At 44.1% G+C, this 23,425-nt stretch overlaps 1 protein-coding gene across 1 annotated transcript in view; it reads right to left on the bottom strand.

The window, feature by feature from the left end:
• Positions 1-2,303: 2,303 nt before the first annotated feature.
• The window catches only part of LOC138301219 (dual specificity testis-specific protein kinase 1-like), a 239,477-nt gene continuing 218,355 nt past the window's right edge, over positions 2,304-23,425 (bottom strand). Inside the window, exons 7-9 of the mRNA XM_069241461.1 lie at positions 16,873-16,956; positions 12,613-12,699; positions 2,304-7,940 (exon numbers count right to left, since the gene is read on the bottom strand). Of these exons, the coding sequence (XP_069097562.1) occupies positions 7,839-7,940; positions 12,613-12,699; positions 16,873-16,956 (273 nt within the window). The 3' untranslated portion in view covers positions 2,304-7,838. The remainder of the gene's footprint in view (positions 7,941-12,612; positions 12,700-16,872; positions 16,957-23,425) is intronic.

Here is a 23,425-nt window from a genome sequence, read left to right as displayed (position 1 = left end):
GGAGAAAAGGATTACTCGATTGATGACATTGACCACTTCCTGGCAGACTTGAGGTTACCACAGGTCCTCCCTGAGCAATAAGCACGAGTGGACAACCCTATGTCTGCACTACAGAATAATAATGCATTGCAGGAGCTGATGGCAGATGGAACACTTGGTCCATTGAGCTACTGACAGAATTGTATAGCTCATATGCAGAGTAACTAATGCTGCGGTTAAAAGCATTGTAAGCAGAGGCTGTAGAGAGTGGAAATATCTCGCTCGAACCTCTCCCCCCTTAAGGGAAGTCCTGGCTGTATTTCTACCCAAGCCGTGAAATAATCAATTCGAATTATCGTCATATAGGCCTCTAGAGATACATTAAAATTGCTAAATATTATGCAAAAAAAGGAGAAAAAAATGATCCAAACTATTCTGATCAATAGGTTTAGTGAAGAAGTAGCTCTTTGAACTTTAAATCAATCAATCAATAAAGGATTTATAGAGCGTGGCTAATCACCCACAAGGGTATCCAGGTGCTGAGAGCATAGCTGCTCAGGAGGTCAGTTAAACAGTCAGGTCTTGAGCCCTTTCCTGGACTCCAGAAGAGAGGATGAGGTCATGAAGTGAAGGGGGAGGTCAGTCCAGGATTTTGCTGTGAGGTGGGAGAAGGAGGATCCTCTACTGTTACTCCAGTGGATACGAGGAGGTGTGCGAGAGGGAGAGGGAGGCGAAGCACAGGGGTCTTCAGGGTTGGTGAAAGTTCAGGCAGTGGTTGCTGCTCCTTGATTGTGAAGGGCTTTGTAGGTGTGGATCAGCGTCTTGAATTACATCTCTTCTGAGACTGTTCAAAATATTACAAATAGCCGCTTACACATGGCCACAAGCCAGCTGCCCCGTCTTTAATCTAAAGATAGCATTTGACACTGTGGGAAAAAATACATGTTCTCCATTTTAGCTTAATGTGGGTTTGATGAACAAATAGTATGGTGGATCAGATTGCTATGTGCTGAACTGACTGTGAGATTGAGTGAAGGCAAAGTACTTTTGGCATCTCTAAAGATCATAAGGGGAATCTGACTTGAGTGTCCATTATCCCCCCTATTATTTTAGCTTGCTTTGTAGTGTGAAAAAAAGTGCATGGAAAGTCAAACTGAGACATCCTGTTGAGTGACAGCCTCCATGAGGTGGCCCTTTACGCTGACAATATGCACTTATACAGAAAACATATATAGGAGGCCGCTTCTGCCATAACTCAAACTCTACAAACTGTTAAGTATGTCTCAGGACTTGGAGTTAATTGGTCCAAAACCTTCTTACTATGCTCCAGCAAGCACCACAGGCAAATATGCATGGAAGGTGGCTTCATAAAAGGAGAAACTAACACCTTTTGATACTTGTAGTTAAGATAGATCAGTCTGAACAAGTTTCTGCTAGATGGTAATCTGACAAAAGCAGTGACTATATTAAGATCCCAGATTGCGTTCTGGAGGATGCTTATTTTGTCGGTCATGGGCAGGATTGCACTGGCAAAAATGATCATGCTTCCCAGTTTACTTTATTACTTTGTAAACCCCTCCTTGATGCTACTTAAAAGCTTATTTCCCAAAATGGGTGTGATGTTGCAAGACCTATTCTGGGCTTCGGCCAGGTGCAGAATGTCTCTGGCCAATCTGTGGCTACTGGCAGAGGCAGGGGTTCTTAGTGCATCTAACTTTAAGCATTAACAATTGGCTGCCAAACATCAATGGGTTATTCATTGGCTAGCTGGTCAATATATTTCTGAAATCAGTGTTAAAAACACAGCTATCGACTGAACAACCATAATGCCTTGTTCAGCCCACCTGGTCACACTGGTCGAAAGCTTCCCTGTTTGATACGAGTAGCCTCGGGATGTTATGGGTGAGTGTTATAAGTCACTATATAAGTTAACCCTGCAAGCTCCATCAATCCTCTTCATGAAGGGTACCTAAAAGAAGTGGTCACTTTACTGCAGAGGTCTTCAAAATGGGGGGCGGGCCACCTTGGGGGTGACTTAATTGATCTTGGGGGTGGGGGTTGCCAGTCCCTGGCCAAGAAAAGCATCATGCAGATAACAGTACTTTGTTTTAAGTGAAAAAAATTGTTGCAGTAAGCCACTCTGTAATGGGCAATTACTAACATCTTTTGTCATGTATATCCTGGCTGGGAGTTGGTGTCAAAGAGGAAGAGTATCTAAATATTCCTCAAACTTCTCCCTATCCCCCTCCCCCTCATTTCTGATAATCACACTGTGGATACTTTTGCCCTTTAGTAAGATCTCTCTGACCACAACAGTATGTTTGGCAATCATGTATTTTATTGCATGTTTAAAACGGGTAACATAACTTAACTACAATGTTTAAATAGGTTTAGACATATTTAAGCAATACCAATTTAATAGAATAATTATGAAAAATTTGCTGGAGGGGTCTGATTTTTGTTTTTTATTTTTTACACCAGGGTTTTACAGCATTAAAGAAGACCACTGCTTCACTGGCAGGTATCTAACCCACATGATAGTTGCAGGAATCATGGCTTTGGGTAATTTGTTCCAGGAGGGCACTCCGAGCACATTCAACACCCTGGCTGAAGGTTGATCTGGATGAGAGGCAACTTCTACATCATAGGCTCCTGTGACAGGATAAGAAAACGCCTCAAAACTAACGTCCGAAGAACTGCAAACACATGCATTGATTCCGGACCTGCACTCCATGGAAATGGGTAGAAGATTAGTTCATTGATTAAACAGGGCATTGCAAACACACATGAATGTTTCCCTGTTAAAGCTTAGAGAGACACTGGACTTTAAATCAAACCGAGCTGTACATGATAATGGATGGGACAGGATCTTGGCTTACTCATTAAAGTATCCCGTAAGGGGATATTCAGATTTATTCAATTCAACACATCATTGCACATAGTCTACGTCAATCCAAGCAAAGTCAACTGAATGTTCTCGGTGACCAATGACAGCTGTGTCCTCTCAGACATTCCAGGCCTGTTTTAAACATATGACGTGGGTCTGCGTCCACATCAATAGAACCTGGTTAGGGATCCAGAAGAGACTGAAGGTAGAAACAGGACAGGTAGACCTCAACCTCTTTGAGGCCAGTATCTTTGTTTTTTTTAAAGCACTCTAAAGCCCATAAATCAAAAGATATGTTCTTCGACTATCCTGCAATTAAATAAAAGGACCATCACAATGAAATAGAAAGGCAAAAACCCTCCTACAGCAAGTAGCTGGCTCAATGTTTTTTTACTAAGGTCAGAAGCTGAAAGTGCATCCCTCCACAGGGAAGAATCTGGAGGGCTTAGCAAATACCCTGTCGCCTGGCAATGAGGCGAAATGGTAGATACACTTCAAAACACGATTTGAGACTATTCCAGACAGCAACTAAGGTCCCACCTGAGTACGGTCTGGTACCCTAAGATGCAATGGGTTATTCACGAACTCTAATTAGAAGATGTTTGCTAACCTTAATCAAGAGGGACTATTCTTATAGGTTAGCTTTCTGCAAACTTAGTTGTTTCAAAAGTAGAGCTGCTATATCCTGATCAAAGTAACCTTGTGCTTCATACACTTCTAATGTGTGCTCTTTGATGTTAATCTGTTTTTCTTATGTTTACGATGCATTTTGCTGTAACAGGTTGTCTAGCATGCTTCACGTTTTAGTATGTTAGTAAATATGAATGACTGGTTCTTGCTAATGACGTTTAGACCAAAATGCTTCTCCACATTACAATCATCTGAGATTGGCCAGCAGGTCACTGAAAAATGTGTCATTTTTGGAAATAAATAAAACTCAAAGATGATTTAAAAAATGAAAAGTAATGGATTCATTTCCAGGAGAAATCTGCAGGCTGTAGAGTAAATCTTCTGCAGTGACAAAGACACATCTTTTGACTTCTTGCTGATGATTACAAAAAAACTAATTCAATTCAGTTTCAGGCTCACCTCTGAAAAATGTTGCACCGGGCAGAATGAAGTCGGGCAGAATGTTGCTCCAGCTCAACCTATGATCAGGGCCGGACTCCCGATTTATTCCACTGGGCATTCCCCCTATGGAATGGAGCTATTGGAAGCCTCGGCAACTTTCCCCAGTTGCCCCATGTAATTACAGAAGGCGCAGAGGGTGCTTTAGGTGACGGAGAGGGGAGAAAGATAGGAGAGAGAAAAGGAGGGAGAGAGATGAAAGAGGAAGAAGGGAGTGGGGCTGGTTTGGACATTTTTTTTCCAGGGCTAGTTCAGTTTCCAAGCCCAGCCTTGCCCATGATGCCATTCAAGTTCATCCGGTTGAATAAAATGGCTGCAGGGTGTCCTGCAGTAGTATCACCACAATGATTTCTGCAGGTCAGCAGTCCTCTCCCCTACAAATCCTGGTTTGTTGCTAATGCACGATATCCCAAAAAGTTGCTGGGCCTTCGTACAGCATATTCTGCTGGTCCATGGTGACAAATATCTTACAGCAGACGGGAAGGAAGGAAGCACCTGAGAGCATTCAGATTGCTTTATGGCAAAGCTCATGAGAACTAAATGCATGCATGCCAACAGAATCCCTCAGTAAAATAACTCTTGGACAAAATGCAAAGGGTTAAGTAGTTCCAGTCATTCTTTTTTTAGATATTTCCTTTATGAAACGGTACCAGGCGAGTTGCACAGAGTTAACTTTATATATATCTTCACAGAAAAGGGCATCTTTTGGTTTGCTTACAGGGAGTGCAGAATTATTAGGCAAGTTGTATTTTTGAGGATTAATTTTATTATTGAACAACAACCATGTTCTCAATGAACCCAAAAAACTCATTAATTTCAAAGCTGAATATTTTTGGAAGTAGTTTTTAGTTTGTTTTTAGTTTTAGCTGTGTAGGGGGATATCTGTGTGTGCAGGTGACTATCACTGTGCATAATTATTAGGCAACTTAACAAAAAAAAATATATACCCATTTCAATTATTTATTATTACCAGTGAAACCAATATAACATCTCAACATTCACAAATATACATTTCTGACATTCAAAAACAAAACAAAAACAAATCAGTGACCAATATAGCCACCTTTCTTTGCAAGGACACTCAAAAGCCTGCCATCCATGGATTCTGTCAGTATTTTGATCTGTTCACCATCAACATTGCGTGCAGCAGCAACCACAGCCTCCCAGACACTGTTCAGAGAGGTGTACTGTTTTCCCTCCTTGTAAATCTCACATTTGATGATGGACCACAGGTTCTCAATGGGGTTCAGATCAGGTGAACAAGGAGGCCATGTCATTAGATTTCCTTCTTTTATACCCTTTCTTGCCAGCCACGCTGTGGAGTACTTGGACGCGTGTGATGGAGCATTGTCCTGCATGAAAATCATGTTTTTCTTGAAGGATGCAGACTTCTTCCTGTACCACTGCTTGAAGAAGGTGTCTTCCAGGAACTGGCAGTAGGACTGGGAGTTGAGCTTGACTCCATCCTCAACCGGAAAAGGCCCCACAAGCTCATCTTTGATGATACCAGCCCAAACCAGTACTCCACCTCCACCTTGCTGGCGTCTGAGTCGGACTGGAGCTCTCTGCCCTTTACCAATCCAGCCACGGGCCCATCCATCTGGCCCATCAAGACTCACTCTCATTTCATCAGTCCATAAAACCTTAGAAAAATCAGTCTTGAGATATTTCTTGGCCCAGTCTTGACGTTTCAGCTTGTGTGTCTTGTTCAGTGGTGGTCGTCTTTCAGCCTTTCTTACCTTGGCCATGTCTCTGAGTATTGCACACCTTGTGCTTTTGGGCACTCCAGTGATGTTGCAGCTCTGAAATATGGCCAAACTGGTGGCAAGTGGCATCGTGGCAGCTGCACGCTTGACTTTTCTCAGTTCATGGGCAGTTATTTTGCGCCTTGGTTTTTCCACACGCTTCTTGCGACCCTGTTGACTATTTTGAATGAAACGCTTGATTGTTCGATGATCACGCTTCAGAAGCTTTGCAATTTTAAGAGTGCTGCATCCCTCTGCAAGATATCTCACTATTTTTGACTTTTCTGAGCCTGTCAAGTCCTTCTTTTGACCCATTTTGCCAAAGGAAAGGAAGTTGCCTAATAATTATGCACACCTGATATAGGGTGTTGATGTCATTAGACCACACCCCTTCTCATTACAGAGATGCACATCACCTAATATGCTTAATTGGTAGTAGGCTTTCGAGCCTATACAGCTTGGAGTAAGACAACATGCATAAAGAGGATGATGTGGTCAAAATACTCATTTGCCTAATAATTCTGCACTCCCTGTATAGTTTAGCACCATTTAACAAACCTGCACGAAATTAAACAGACATTTTTAAATCACTCTTGGAACATCAAGTTTAGTGGAAATCGTCCTGGGGCATTGATCTCCCTGGATGGACCAACTTCTCTTCTAGCAAAGAGAAAGTGGGATAAGAACACCTTCTAAAGATTCTCAATACTCTGAAAACACAATGAGACTAAACTAATACTGAAAAAACAACAAAAACTTTTTTCCTCAGAACAAACAACACGGAGTCCAAACTAAAATTAAATACGACATCCACACCACACTAAAACTCATATCAACTTTATGATCTCATCCGTGCCAATCATCCAGTCAATGCTATAAAAAAACAAGCCTATTTATTTCTTGTCAGAAATACAGGCTCTCACATTATAATGACCAGAAAAAAAACATAATGGCAATATACTGCTTAAAGGCACAAGAGTTTCACGCTTAGAAAAACAAGATGCCCTTCACCATGGAGCAAAATGACTAGAAATTGGCTTTAAAAAAAAAGAGTATATGATCTCTTAACTAAACACCCAAATAGCCTCCCAGTCAAACAATGGACCAAGTCAAGTCTCATCCAAAGTGCAAAATGGATCCCACACCATTACCAGACAAGATCACTCTACTAAAAACTAGAAACTACTAAACAAAAAAACAAAAAAATCACGATTTGTTTCTCATTTGGAGGTACAACTACAGAACGTTTTTCCGGTCAACAACGACGCAATTTATAAAAACTGCAATAAATAAAAGCTTTCAAAATCACGGTCTTCCAAACGCACTTGCAAACAAATATCCACACCACAGTTTCACACTCCTTTGTGTCAGGCAGGTAACCCTGTAGTTTATGTTAGACATTGGTAATGGGCCACATATGCTACAAGACCCTGGTAATATAACTAATCCAAAATAAATTTTTTTCGTTGAAAATGTTCTATTTCAAGGACGGAAGAGATCAAGGCAGTAATGTTCTGCTTTGATTTCATTTCAGTGACTGCTTCAAAGCTGGGTCATTCTGCAAGAGTCAATAGCCACGTGCATTTTTACACCATACAGAAATTAACAGGACTTCTCAGTTTTCAAAATAGAAATTTCACATCAGGCAGGAATAGTCTGCGTTTCCCCCATCCCTTGTGATCTTCCAAATCCAGGTTTTTCTTCTGTGGTCCCAGCTGGGCAGTATGGGCTATCGCATTGATAGGAATCAGTAAATGGAGGAGCTCATAGCCAGCTGCTGTGTGAAATCGTCTGTCCCTGATGGAAACTGCAGATGTTTTGGAAATTCTTCTCCTAAAGTTCGCTTTACAATAATCGCTATTTTTACTGTAGATTATAATTCATCCTTAATTTTTAATAGAGAGTGAAATATGTTAAAAAGTTCTACTACAAAAAATATGTAATAGCAAAAGTGTTCTTATATATTTTCCTGACTAGGAATTACACCATCAAAAAATAGTTCAATAAATATCAGGGTATAGCTATTGTAGGTTTTTTTATGGTTCCTCTGTACAGATTATTTACAGGTTGCCTCTGATGGGCGGGCTTCAGAGGTAGAATCAGTCCGAACTCTGCTCGTCCGTTTGAGAGTCCAAACTGTCTGCAAGATCTTCCAGGTCATCGAGCAGCTCCGAGAAAGATGGCCTCTTGAAGGCCTCAAGCTGGAAAAGAACAGAAAGCAATCAGAGCAAAATGTCAATCACAGCAACATCAACACCAGCAGAGACACCAGCATCAACAACAGCCAGGTATACGAACCCTGTGGCCAGATGGATGGACAGCGCCCTATTGAGTCTTCCCAAACCACCGCGCAGAAAGGTCATAGAAAAGCAGCTGGTACATGGATGAACATAAGGAAATAGACCACCTTTGTCCTTTTTGTGTATGGTTTACAAAAGGGGCCGTCACTTTCAGATAAATACAATAATGCCTTCTGTTTCTGTGGCCTTCCCATGATGGTTACATAACTTTTCAGGTTCAGACCAACACCTTTTTATGTAGGGTTAAACACTTTTCTTTGCGGTAAATTTGAAGATTTACAAGGTTTTTTTTTCTGGCTCAGCTCATGCTTCGGCGTTTAGATCCCAGCTAGACGACTAGCTCGGCTCTGGCCTGGTTCTCTTCCCATGAATTATCTGGTTTGCCCACCTCTACTCTACCCCAATGTCAGCCTCCACAGTGTGCAAGTAAGATGGGTGCTCGCTCTTGCTAGAGTACTGCGCCCTCTAGTGGGAGGCACTGAGAGACCACTGCCAGAGAGAGATATGCCTGAGCTTCTCATACCTGCTGCACAGACTCACTAGGTCACCCAAGTGACACCCCATATTGGGTGAACCATCCCTAAACAAGAAAGAGAACCTCAATACAAAGGGTACAATCGGACAACATACTTCTTTGCGTAGTGGAACGCACAGCATCCAATCACTCTAAGAATGGAGCTGTGACACCTCTTGACTGGTGCCTGAGAAGTTGATGTTAACTATATAACATCAACTTGTTTATTCAAGCATTCACTCACCTATTTGTTTATTCAAACATTCATTCATTCATTCGATCATTCTTGTGCTTGCATTGCTTTTAAACGGGTATAATAACCTACTGTAAGTTCATGAGGCCGCCTCCTGGACAGCACTGATACTGGGTGAGTATGGTAAACTGTAGTCCAGGCTGGGACACTTTCTGAAAAACGTTGTAATCTAAAGAGCAGCGTCATGGGCCCGCTAGTTCATTGAAGCGGTTGGAAACGCCAGCCACCCATCTGAATGCCTACTCTTGTGGCGGCACCAGCCGGCAATTCCAAATACACAATCACACCCTCTCGGTTTATAGCTTCTAGCTTTAACCCCCTTAGCTATTAGAGGTCCTATAGACTTCGTTCCCACTCACAGGCATCTTGTGCTTCACTGCACTATCTGAAGATGCAGCATCTGTTCCTGGCAGGTGACGTGTCTCAGAGGGTGGCCATGGCTCGCAGGCCTGGCAGAGCCCAGGACAGGGGGAGACTGGCTTAATCAAAGCCTTTTTTAATGTAATGTACAGAGGTTATCAGCTGAGCTACACTTTCTGGTTACACGTGTACCTAATACAAGTCTTAGCCTTGGTAACACACCGTGCACAGCTCACATCCAGCACACAAGCATTGTGTTGCTCCACACCCAGCTCTCTACGCTGATACAATGACTGTGTTATTAACAGTGTACTTCGCTGGCTTTGAGTTTGTTCTCTAACTGGTGGGTGTGAGGGAGGTTTACTTTGCTGCTGCGGGTGTTTTAACTAAAGTACAATGGGTTGTTTTTTGTCTAGGGCTTTAACTCCTGGGTGCATGTAAGGAATATTCACACTTCTGCAACTGTGCATACCCCCACTGTACCTGGTCCCTCTATGTGATGGAAGCTTGCACTTCTGCCACTGTGCATGCTTTACCTGGGCTCTCTATGTGATGGAAGCTTGCACTTATGCCACTGTGCATGCTTTACCTGGTCTCTCTATGTAATGGAAGCTTGCACTTCTGCCACTGTGCATGCTGTACCTGCTCTCTCTATGTAATGGAAGCTTGCACTTCTGCCACTGTGCATGCTGTACCTGCTCTCTCTATGTAATGGAAGCTTGCACTTCTGCCACTGTGCATGCTTTACCTGGTCTCTCTATTTAATGGATGCTTGCACTATTGCCACTGTGAATGCTGTACCTGCTCTCTCTATGTAATGGAAGCTTGCATTTCTACCACTGTGCATGCTGTACCTGGTCTCTCTTTATGCGATGAAAGTTTCCACTGCTGCTGATGGATATGCTGTACTTGGTCTCGCCAGAGAAAAGTTTCCACTTCAGCTGCTGTGCATGTTGTACTAGGTCTTTCTATGTGATGAAAGTGTGCACTGCTGCTGCTGCAGGGTATGCTGTACAAGGTCTCTCTATGCAACAAAAGCTTGCACTTCTGCTGCTGGGCATGCTGTGTGTGGTCTTTCTATACAATAAACTTTTGCAGTGCTGCTGAGCCTGCTGTCCTTGCTCACTCTATGCGATGAAAGCCTGCACTGTTGCTGCTATGCATGCAGTATAATGTCTCTCTATGCAGGGAAAACTTGCACTACTGATGCTCGGTATGCTGAGATTGGTATCTCTATTTGATGAAAGCTTGTACTGCTGCATCTGCACATTCTGTATCTAGTCTCTGTATGTGATGAAAGTTTGCACAGGTGCTGCTGGGCATGCTGTATATGGTCTCTCAATGCAAGAAAAGCTTTCACCACTGCTGTTCATGCTGTACCTAGTCTCTGTATGTGATAAAAACTTGCACTGCTGCTGCTGTGGATTCTGTACCTGGTCTATGTATGCGATAAATGCTTGCACTGCTGCTGCTGTGCATTCTGTACCTAGTCTCTGTATGTAAGGAAAGCTTGTATGATTGCTGCTTTGCATTCCATACCTGGTCTCTGTATGTGATAAATGCTTGCACTTCTGCTGCTGCTGTGCATTCTGTACCTAGTCTCTGTATGTAAGGAAAGCTTGTATGATTGCTGCTTTGAATTCCATACCTGGTCTCTGTATGTGATAAATGCTTGCACTTCTGCTGCTGTGCATTCTGTACCTGGAATATATATGTGATGAAAGCTTGCACTGTGGCTGCTGGGCATGTTGTATCTGGTCTCTATAGATGGTGAAAGCTTGTACTGCTGTGTGCATGCTGTGCCTGATCTCTCTACGTGAAGAAAGCTTGCTCTGCTACTGCTGTGCATTCTGTACCTGGTCTCTGTATGTTAGGAAAGCTTTTATGACTGCTGCTTTGCATTCCATACCTGGTCTCTGTATGTGATGAATGCTTGCACTTCTGCTGCTGTGCATTGTGTACATGGAATCTATATGTGATGAAAGCTTGCACTCGGGCTGTTGTGCATTATGTACCTGGTCTCTGTATGTGAGGAAAGCATGCACTGCTGCTGCTGCTGTGCATTCTGTACCTGGCCTTTGTATGTGATGAAAGCTTGCACTGCTGCTGTGCATGCTGTGCCCGGTCTCTCTACGTGATGAAAGCTTGATCTGCTACTGCTGTGCATTCTGTACCTGGTCTCTGTATGTTAGGAAAGCTTTTATGACTGCTGCTTTGCATTCCATACCTGGTCTCTGTATGTGATGAATGCTTGCACTTCTGCTGCTGTGCATTGTGTACATGGAATCTATATGTGATGAAAGCTTGCACTCGGGCTGTTGTGCATTATGTACCTGGTCTCTGTATGTGAGGAAAGCATGCACTGCTGCTGCTGTGCATTCTGTACCTGGCCTTTGTATGTGATGAAAGCTTGCACTGCTGCTGTGCATGCTGTGCCCGGTCTCTCTACGTGATGAAAGCTTGATCTGCTACTGTTGTGCATTCTGTACCTGGTCTCTGTATGGGAGGAAAGCTTGCACTGCTGCTGCTGTGCATTCTGTACCTGGCCTCTGTATGTGAGGAAAGCTAGAACTGCTGCTGCTGTGCATTCTGTACCTGGCCTCTGTATATGATGAAAGCTTGCACGGCTGCTGTGCGTGCCGTTACTGATCGGTCTATCTAATGAAATCTTGAACTGCTGCTGCTGGGCATGTTGTACCTGGTCTCTTTATGTGATGAAAGCTTGCACGGCTGCTGTGCATGCTGCAGTGCTTAATTTGTGTTTGTTGTTTCCGGTGCTGAGCACTGACACTTATTTTTGAGGGCCGGGGCTTATTCTTATGCCTCAAGCATTTGCTGGAGCAAAAGACACATAAAGGAAAGACGGATGAAGGGAAAAGCGAAAAAGCATCACAAAGGGAGAAAGTAAAAAGATGCAAGAGTGAGCTGAAGTGGCAGCGCGTGGCTTTAAATGGATTAAAGAGGCCCGAGATGGCTTCAGTATTATGCCGGCTCAGTATTCCATGTTCACACATTTAATTACAACAGCCGCGAGTTCAAGAGGAGGGCTTTGGGCACCGGCACCTTTGTATTTACAAATTAAGCACTGGCATGCTGTGCTTGGTCTCTCTATGTGATTAAATCTTGCACTGCTGCTGCAGTGTGTGCTGTACCTTGTCTCTGTAAGTGAGGAAAGCTTACACTGCTGCTGTTGATGCCTTGTGCTGTGTCCACTGCTGCTGCCTGTGGACCTTGCAACTTTTCTCTGCATAAAAGCAGAAACGATTGGCATTGCCAATGCTTGTCTTTTCAAGTCACTACTTGTGATGACAATACGATATACGCCAAGAAGGTGACAGTCTGCACTAATTTTAATCATTTGGCACACCTACCGACCTAGAGAGTTAACCAATGCTTGATTTTATAACAAAGGACTAGGCCTGTAAAGAAAGACTATAGCAACTCACCCTGCAACAGCTGGCCGCCAAATCCAAGATCTTTATTGGGCATTCTCCAATCATTGCACGAAAAGCAACCACATCCAGTCCATAATCCTGAAAAGACAAATAAACTGTAACAGAAGTGTCAACGGTTTTGAATGGCTAAACGTTTATATTTCATATGTTTACATATTTTTAGTTGATTTTTTTACAAAGTTGTTAACTGAGGCACACGAAAAATGAGAAGCACCCAGAGGACAGTGAACATTTAGAACATGACATCAAACATCGAAAGGAAGGCAGAACTTAATTCTTAAGCATGTTTTTTTAAATAAAATGTGTCATTTCTAAAGAGGTTGAATCACGTATTATTCAGAAAGGAGGTAATTTCCCTAACTAAAATGTCCTTGGATTGCCACGTGATAGCTCTAATCATCAACCAGAACTCCAAACCATGTAACTAATTTCGACGTTTTGGATAAGGATTGGTTTTAGAAGCCTTCTGGGAGCAAAATGATGGAAACGCTCAAAATTAATGTTTGTGAGACGATCACAAGAAGTGACTAGGAAGGCAACACGTTTGGCATGATACAAATAATATGCATGACTAAATCATGGCCAGGGACTAAAATACAATAAAATATCCCATCTGCATGCTTAACAATTCCACAAAAAGTGCAACATGGCTTGAAATGAAGAACAGAGCTCTGTGATCCAGAGGGAAACCTCGAGGGCATCCTCCTATTTGGAGATGGGCTTCTGTCCTCTCTCCATCTTAGGAAAATCTGGCAGAGGTAGCAGCAGTTTTTATCATAAGTGGAAGGGGTGTCTTTTTGCTGTTATCTTATGTGGAAAAGTGCTTACTAGCCTCGGTCTTTAAATTTGGTCTGCCAATGACTTTTCAGCCAAGTCCTTTTCTAGACCCATGTTGGTCATGGATGGCGACTGTGGGTGCGTGTACTTTACATGTGTGGGGTAGATGTTCAGAGCGGAGTCTTGCCAGCCTGTATTATGTAGTGGAGGCAGTCCATCAGAAGACTCCTGAGGTCACTTTGAAGTGGATCGGGCTCCACTGAAAGAAGTCCAAATGGTCTTTTGATGTGCAGGTTAAGGCAGACAGTGATGTGTAGTGGTTAAGCAGGGAAGGGCTGCATCTTTTGTTCTCTGTCTTGGACTCAGGACTCACTCTGCTCTCCCCTTCTGTTTGCCAGACCACAAAATCTAAATTTGTATGGTTGAGCAGTACCTGCAAAGAGATGTCCACCCCACGAGTTTGGAGAGGCCCCAGAGCGGAGTAGAAATCTGCAACTCACTCGCCTGCTAGCCAAGTATAAATATGAGGCGGATTCCCTAGATCAGTTTTCTAGCTACGTCTCACTGACTGGCGTCCAGGCACCCTAGTACAGGATCCTGGAGAAGCTTTCTGTGTTGCAGGGCAGTTGTCTTTGGCAGCCAGCTCCCTTCCCACGCCAGGAACAGAGCTAAAGTCCTGTAACTATGCTGCTACAAGCACTGCTTGGGAGGAAGGAGATATCGCTCAGAGGAAAGGAGTATTGTTGATATCCCTATAGTAAGTGATTGCCTAGAAGAACGATCCACAGGCCTGTGGCCTGGAAGAATAAGGAGCAGTTCGGGGAAGGGATACATGACATTTGTGAAGGAGTAAGAGGGACAAAAGTGACAAAGTAGGCAGTCCGGAGCTGTGGTGATCCAACTGAGTCCTCTTTGAATGCTACTAATTGATTCTCCTGTCCACATGTCCTATCCTTGGATGGTTTACCCTGAGTGGAAAAGCCTTGCTATTAGGGTCTAATGAGAACTACATATCATTCCTCAGACTCCATTGTTCCAAACTTCTGTGTAATGGATGAAAATCCTAAATAACTGCAACAGAATTGCAGAACTGACCTCAGATACTATTTGATCAACCAACCCACTTTGTACCTAAGTGTCAGCATCACATGAAGAAGACAACAACTTTATATCCCTACAGGACTCCCCACCTCATCCTTACTTTGAAGAAAGTTATTCAGTTCATTTTAAGTTGAAGGTTTTGCTGGGTCTGTACAAGCTCCATTGAGGGGCAACAACAAAGATTTTCCTAGCTGAAGAGCTAGAAAACCTTGACCGGCCTAATAACAGCAATACTGGGGTCACACTAGTTTTCTGCTTCTGGTATGGACGGCTGCACAATACCCAACGTTGTCTGTACACACAGGCGCATGAGCAGCAGAGCCAGCTGAACATCTGCACATGCAGCAACTTACGTATGACATCTGCCCAGGAAGATGAGATCTGAATTAAATTGTATAATTTCTAAAGTGAGTTCAGAAATTCCAAGCGGAAAGGCACCTGGACAGTTTATTGTATTGGGTAGACAACCAAGCTGGGTGAGTACTTGATCCAGAGAGGGGTAATGCCAGTGGATTTTAAGTCCCAGAGTGCAATGGGACATGTTTATCAGTAAATATGTTCCAAACGGTGCTTTATATTTCTTCAAAGCTAAGCGTGGATTTTTCACATTTTCAAGAAACACAGCAGAATTGAAAAGCAACTGTAACAGGCAAATCGTCACGAACAGATTCTACAACTCCAGCAGGAAGCAGTGGGAAACAAGCATCGTTGCTAGGCAGCCGAATATTTCGGATTCTGCAAATGCACGATGAAGACACTTGTAAGATAATGTCATAAATGTAGATCACGCCTATTGAACAGAAGGGCCCGTGCAGAAGTGCACATTTTTTGCTTTACCTATAGGAATGGCTCTTTTTTGCTTGGGCAATGTTTAAGACTTCTTAAAAGCTATGTATACATTTGTGAATATGTTCGTGTCTTCAAAGTAGTTTCTTGTTCTTCTGTGAAGGACACAATGATGACTTTAGGTCGAGATTCCCACTAACTATGGTGGTCCCTGAGCGCCAAAACGGAATACTTGCATTTGCAGGTATTTATAAAGATATATCTTTCAGCCAGGGGCTTCTTAGTACTGTTGAAAACAGTGTTTCCGATGCTGATTACTAAATGTTTCTATGTTAGTTCAGAGGAAGCCAAGTTGCAAAAGTGTTCCGACACCTCAGCAAGATCTTTTTTCATAGAGGCAAAGGAATAAAATTCTACCAAGTAACCGCAGACTGCTCTTCCTATATGGTAATGTCTATACTTAGAAAAGGTCAACGGACATCGAGCCCAAGATGTCCGTTTCTGAGACACGACTCTGAATGCATGCTAAGAAGAATGTGGCAACAGGAATGTGGTACCCTGTAAGAAAGGAGGCAGAGAAGCATCAGTGTTCTTGTCGTGCCTCAAGAGGAGAAAACTATTAACTACTATTAAGAAGGCACGCCAGATATTACTAGATGTTAAGAGACCTTGCTTTTATTTAACTTTTCAATAAAAATAGTCAACAAGTGTTGGCAGGTCAATCTACCATCTGCAGGCCCTGAAGCTCTAAGTTCACATTCAGCACCAAGAGACAATGTAGTTTACACGTGTGCTAGGCAGAAGACCCAACTAACTTACTCAAAATGCAATGATTTGTGGAACTGTTCTTTCTGTGTTTTGGAATACAGTGTCAAATATTTTCAATGCTAGGTATGGTGAATTCAACAGACCATGCAGATGGAGTAGATCTGAGGTTGGAGTGAGCCATGAGAAGTGATGCATCATTCAGTGATCTTCTAAAATCACAAAGCTTCAAACGTAACCACTGGGAAGGAATGAGTGGTTAATTGTTCGGCTGCTGAAGTCTTTCGGAGTGAGTGGTTTATTGATGGGCTATTGGAGTCTTTCTTCATCTGCAATCTTCGTCAGGGCACGGAAGAACTGTAATTTGGTAGGTATCAAAAACGCCTCTTGTAAAGAGACAAAGAATTGAGGCTTTGCATTCAGCACTGATCACCTCGAGTGTTCAGTTATTTGAGCAACAAAGGCTTTCTTTGTAAATTTAATTTTCTAACAGGCTCATCAGAGTGAACAACCATTGTTACTCAGTGTGCCATCAACATTATAGCTGGCAGAACCAAGCTGGTGCTCTCATTAGAAGAAGAAAGGAAGAAAACTACATTCCTCTCTCTCTCTACATTACACTCATGCCACATGCATGGCCAAGTTTGTACCTAGGGTTTAGACAGATCAGGCCTGGACAATGGTATAATATTGAAAGTAGTAAACAATGTCATCTGCCCATAAGAGATTTTAGAAGACAAGTGGGGGGCTAACAAGTCTCCTGTCAAATGAGTAGAGGTAGGGAGTTCAAGAAATTGATTACTAGACCAGACTTTCACTCACCTTAGTCCTGGGCAGAACCTCTGGATCAGCCGGGATTCGGCCGAGTATTTCACAGAGGACTATTCCAAAGGAGAAGACATCAACCTGTAGGAAGGGAAGAATAAGGGAGTTAGTGCTGGGCTTATTCAGTGATCAGAAGGGAATAACTAATGAATGCACATTCTAGAGGTCCTGCCTTTTAATGCATACATCCACTCTCCTTTAATAAGGCTGAAAACACAATATAAACAGACAAAGCAATACATTTAAAGCAATCCTCTAAAGGAATGACCAAATCGTGATAAGACAGTTTACAGTGGTTAGCCATTTTATACTGTCATTTTAATATTATTTTATTTGAGTGTTTAAGAACAGTATTTATACAGTTGTGCTCCATTTGAGTGCTCGTGTTTGAAAGTATTTTTTGTTGCTACACTTTCTAGAATCATTCTTGAGCTCTTGCATCTGGATAATGGTAATGCCCTATACCATGAATTCAGGCATCCCATAGGGGGATCCCACACACTACAGCACATCCCTGTCAGGGCCTGATGAAATACAATCACATAAAATTGAACTGCATTGGCTCCCCTTGCCAGTAGCTGCATTATTTACAAAGCCATCAAAACCAGTAGCACCCCTTTATCTTGCAGGCAAGCTCACCCTTTTTGGTCATTCTCAGCATACCAGCCACCAGGAGAGCCTCAGAATGCAGACTAAGAAGTGTAAAACAGAAAACTGCAAGACAACAGGCCTTTTTCATTTTTGCACTCAGGATCTGGAACAACATGCCCTTATCCATCAGGACCACCCCAAGGCTGCTCTAGATTAGTTCCAAATTCACCTAATAAGTTATTCAGTTGACGTTTGGCACTGATGTCATTTGAGTGTTTGAGGGACAGAGCCTGGTAACTCATAACCATTGGCTGCCTAAATCCTGTTCTTTTACTCTTCCGTCCACCAACAAGGGTTGGATTAATGCTACAGCCTACACCAAGATCATAATTTCATCTGTGTATTTGGTGTGCAGCTATTTTTTCTTACAGTTTTTATAGATAGCTGATGCATATCTGTTTGTCTACACATGGTTTTGAGTTTTGAAGTCTCCATGAGAGTACACACTTAATGGCTGACTCACAAAACGATTGCATCTATATTAAGAGACAGTAGTGCACAAACAGCACCCACAGGTTCAGTTCAGAGATCTTAAGCCCATCCCATGTGAATCAATAAAAATCAAAGGGAGACTGACTTGGAAACGGTCCCTAAGATGGTGTCGCCATGATGTCGCCATCGAACTCTGGAACCTACTCGACTCAGCCTCCCCAGACGTCGCCTTCCTGACCGAGACCTGGATGAACCCCTCCTCAGCACCCGACATCGCCATAGCCATCCCAGACAGCTACAAGATCACCCGTAGGGACAGCATCAACAGACCAGGAGGAGGCATCACCATAGTCCACAGGAATACCCTCAGAATCACTACCAGCACCGAAGACACCCTCAGCGCGGCCGAACACCTGCACTTCCAGATCCACACCAATCCAAACACCACCCTCAGAGGAACCCTTGTTTACAGACTCACCGGACTCCGACAGCAGTTCAGCGACTCCATCTCCGACATCATCAGCACGCACGCCCTCGCATCCACAGACTACATACTCCTCAGGGACCTGAACTTCCACCTCTAGAACACCAACGACAACAACACCACCACCACCCCGCTCTACAACCTCGCCAACCTTGGCCTCAAGCAGCTCATCACGATGCCCACCCACTCAGCAGGACACACCCTCGACCCCATCTTCTCCATTGGCAAACACGTCTCCTTCAGCCACACCACCGAACTCCACTGGACCGACCCCCTCTGCATCCACTTCTCCCTCGAGAAACCCACAACACACCATCACCCGCCGTGGGTTCCCCACCGCAGTTTGAACAAGGTCACCGAAGACTAGCTGATCACTACCCTCTCCCGGAACCCACCTATCAACACCGACACAGCAGCCCGATACCTCAGGCAATGGATCAATGACTGTGCCAACACTCTCAACCTGATCAAGAAACCTTCTTACAGATGCACTGACAGAAAGGCCTTCTGGTTCACCACTGACCTCCAAGCCAACATGCCGAAGATTGGAGAAAATTTTACACCAAGAACAGACACCGGACAACTACACAGCCTTCAAGATCGCCATCCGCAGACACCAACAACTCATCAAAACCGCCAAAAAAAACACTTTCAAAGAACGCATCAATAACAACGCACAAAACTACAAGGAGCTCTTCAACATCGTGAAGGAACTCTTCAACCCCAGCTCCAACATCAATGACATCCCGCCATCACAAGACCTCTGTGACTCCCTAGCAACCTTCTTCTACCGCAAGATCACAGACATCCATGACAGCTTCAATACCCAGACCCCCCGTCAACCACCAACATCACAGACTCACCGCCCCCCAGCCACACCAGCCTCCTGCTCTCCTGGAACCACGTCAACGACTACAACACCATCAAAACCATGAACACCATCCACTCCGGCTCACCATCCGGCCCTTGCCCTCACCACATCTTCAACAAAGCGAACTCTGTCATGGCACCCCAACTCTGGAAGATCATCAACAGTTCCTTTGTGACCGCCACCTTCCGAGAGAGCTGGAAACACGCCGAGATCAACGCCCTCCTCAAGAAATCCAAGGCAGACCCAAAGGACCTCAAGAACTTCCTGCCCATCTCCCTGTTCCCTTTTCTGGCAAAAGTCATAGACAACATTGTCAACAAACAACTGACCCGCTTCCTCGAGGAGAAAAACACTCTGGACCCGTCCCAATCCGAATTCTGCAACAACCACAGCACTGAAACAGCCCTCATCACCGCCACCGACGATATCAGGGCCATACTTGACAACGGCAAATCCACAGCCCTCATCCTCCTGGACCTCTCGGCCGCGTTCAACACCATCTGCCACCACACCCCACGCACGCCCCTCAACAACGCAGGGGTCCGTGACAGAGCCCTGGACTGGATTACCTACTTCCTTACCTGCAGAACCCAGAGAGCCCGCCTCCCTCCATTCCGCTCTGTAGCCACCAAGATCTGCGGCGTACCCCAGGGATCGTCCCCAAGCCTGACTCTCTTTAACGTCTACATGGCTCCGCTCGCAAACATCGTCCGATCTCACAACCTCAACATCGTCTCATACGCTGAGGACACCCAGCTGATCCTCTCCCTCACCATGGACCTCATCACCGCCAAAACCAACCTCCACGGAGGAATGAAGGCCATTGCCGAATGGATGAAGAACAGCTGCCTGAAACTGAATTCTGACAAAATGGAGGTCCTCAACCTCGGCTCCACCGTGGGATGACTCCTGGTCGCCTGCCACACTGGGAATCGCTCTCACACCCAGCGACCACGCACGCAACATGGGATTCATCCTGGACTCATCGCTTTCAATGACCCAGCAAGTCAATGCATCTCTTCCTCCTACTTCAACACCCTCTGCATGCTTTGGAAGATCTACAAATGGATCCCCAATGGAACCAGAAGGAGGGTCACCCAAGCCCTCCTAGGCAGCAGACTGGACGATGCAATGCCCTCTACGCAGGAACCACGACCAAACTCCAGAAAAGACTGCAACGCATACAAAAAGCCTCTGCACGCCTCATCCTGGACATCCCCTGCCACAGCCCCATCATAGCCCACCTGAGAGACCTGCACTGGCTCCCTGTCAACAAGAGAATCACGTTCAAACTCCTCACCCACGCTCACAAGGCACTGCACAACAGCATACCTCAATAGACGGCTCTCCTTCTACACCCCGACCCGACAGCTTCGCTCTGCTGACCTTGCCCTCACCACCATCCCACACATCCACAGAACGACCGTCAGTGACAGATCATTCTCCCACCTCGCCCCCAAGAAGTGGAACACTCTTCCCATCCACCTGAGACAGACACAGGACCTACTTACTTTCAGGAGACACCTCAAGACTTGGCTGTTCAAGCAGTAGCAGAACCCCCCGTGCCTTAAGACCCTCATGTGTGAGTAGTGCACTTTACAAATGCTTTGATTGATGATACAGCAAAGATCCAACAAACCTCAGAAGAATCTCCATAGTAAGATGGTCACAAAATAATTCCATGAATGCACATGGAAAATGTATTCCTTCTAAACACAGTCCTGAGTGGGGTGATTATGGGGAATGATGTGTTATGAAGAAAATAAATTAGAAGGTACCAGATAAATCCTTCCTTGGGCAATGCTGAAAGGTAAACCAACAATTGATAAATGAAACAGGTAGCACTTCTCCTTGGTATGCTGACAGATTAAGATCCAAGAGTTATTCTTTTGGGCCTGGCAGTTCCAGATGGGTTAGCAATGGAATTTTCTGACAGTGGAACTTTCTGGGGATGGAATTTTCTGCATAGGTAGTTCAACTCCTTCTTAAATTGCAGAAGAGAAGGGGCTAATCTGGTACTGGGGGAGGGGAGCTGGCATATTCTCAGTGAATATTTCCTACTTATCTTTTCTTTACAGCATTTCTGTAGTTAGTCTGGGCTACAAGTTTCCCTGGGTGATTGGCAAAGTAACCTTATTTTGCGTGTTAGTGTTGAAGATGCTGCAAAAGACCTTGAGAAGGGTGTCCACCTTGACAAGGGAACGGAGTTTAACTGTTTTTTTGTGGTAAAATGGTAAAGAGGACAAATGTTTTGTGCCCCCTGATGAGTCCCACAAGAGAGACCCCTTCCAAGGGGAAGCAGATTAATATGGTGTTTTAACCTCCGCTGTAAGGAAGGACAAGGCCAAGAACTGTGAATGGAAGTTAGAGGCTTGTACATTATGTCAACTTTTGATCTTGCAGAAATGTGAAAGCTGTTACCAGTCTACTGACAATTTCATTTTTTTGTCTACCAAATTAATAGATAAAGATTCCATGCCTTTTAAAAGCTAGTCTGTGTCATCAGCTGTCCCTCTGTCCTTGTCCATATTCTAAGACTTAATTATATTCCCATTATATTTACTTTGAGATTGAGTTGCAATAGCTGCACATAAGGCACTTGAGAATATCTCAGGGTGTTATAACAAACTGTGTGCCTTTAACACAGCATTGAAATATGTAACTGTAGCTGACCAACCATTTATTGGAGCTTTAAACCTGCCAACAGCAATCTTCCTCTGCCTCCTCTAAATTATCATAGTCCTATTCAGCTCTGTGAAGTATCCTGCTGTTGATAGTTTTACCCCTTTGCTCCAAACCCTTGTGTTTTCTTTTTTAGATTAGATACAGTTCCACTTCGATATTTAATTTGTTGGCACATAACCAAATTTAGAATCCACTGCACTGGGGTGGCTGTAAATCGCCAGCGCTCATTGCCTCCAAATATGTTGGGAGGAACTGAGCAACTTTGTTAGGTTTCACCTGCACAGCGCTTCCTGTCACTGGCCAATGATTACTGGCCAGTGTCCTTCCACTGGCTACTTCACTATGCAGGTACTTTTTTATATACAAACGAGCATTCCATCTATACCCCTGCCCCCCTCCCACTTTGTTGTTTTTGTTATGCATACCCCTGTGCTGTCCGTGATCTCCTAACCACCCACTTCAATGCCCCCATCCAATGGTCTGTACATTTGAACACATTTGCTGCGCACAGCTATTTTACTGTAAACTTATATTATTGTACTTGTCCTCACTCGCATTTTGGGATGGCACGCTTCACAGTATTGGGCATTCCAGGAGCTGTAGTTCAGGAGCCAGGCCTGTTCACAATATTTACTCGTTATTGTCGCTAATGGGTGTCTCAATTTAAAAAATACTACATTTCCTGGCTCTTTCTGGAGGTGTCTTCTCTTTGTCCATACAAGCTTGCCAAGCTCGCAGGGAGCGTGGGATGGCAGAGTGTGTGCAAGTCATAATTGGTCTACTGGTGTTTACACTTGGCATCCATTAGCAGCACTTTCCTAACAACTCCCTGGGGTAGGCTGCATCATTAGATCTGGCCTAGATCTGGGAGTGGAAGATACCCGTTTGTGTCATGCTAGACACTTGCATCCATAGAAGATACCAAGGGCTGTGGTCAGGGCACAGGTCAGCGACTTACTTGGGAAGGATCAAGCATCAAGGTGGTGGAACTGAATGACACCACCTCGGACCTGGTTGCTGAGGGGGTGTGGTGCTTTCTGGACGTGGGGCACTTTCCAGCTCTGAGAGCATTTACAAGTTTTCATTTGTTCCTCTGATGTTGAGATGGTAGTCCATGCTGCACTTTCCATTGATATGCTTTGGGTGGATACTGTGTGGGTTGTCAAACTTTCATATGTTGTCTTTTTAGGTTTTGCAACATTACTTAAAGTAAAAAAAACACTAATAAGAGGTCAAATCTGGCTGTGGCATAATGTTTTTTTTTTTACTGCATCATAGCGATTTTTTTCTTACTTTAAGCTATGTTGTACAGGATCTCAACTGCTATCCAACATGTAAAGAAAACATTGGCAAACCCAATAGATCCGGCACAGGCAACACCTATTGGCTTTGCCAATGTTTGTTTTTAAGAAATATTTGTCAGGGCC

Source organism: Pleurodeles waltl, chromosome 6 (assembly GCF_031143425.1).
Source record: "Pleurodeles waltl isolate 20211129_DDA chromosome 6, aPleWal1.hap1.20221129, whole genome shotgun sequence".
Taxonomy (NCBI): Eukaryota; Metazoa; Chordata; class Amphibia; order Caudata; family Salamandridae; genus Pleurodeles; species Pleurodeles waltl.
The sequence above is the reverse complement of the archived record's forward strand: the minus strand, read 5'-3'. Positions and strand labels throughout refer to the sequence as shown.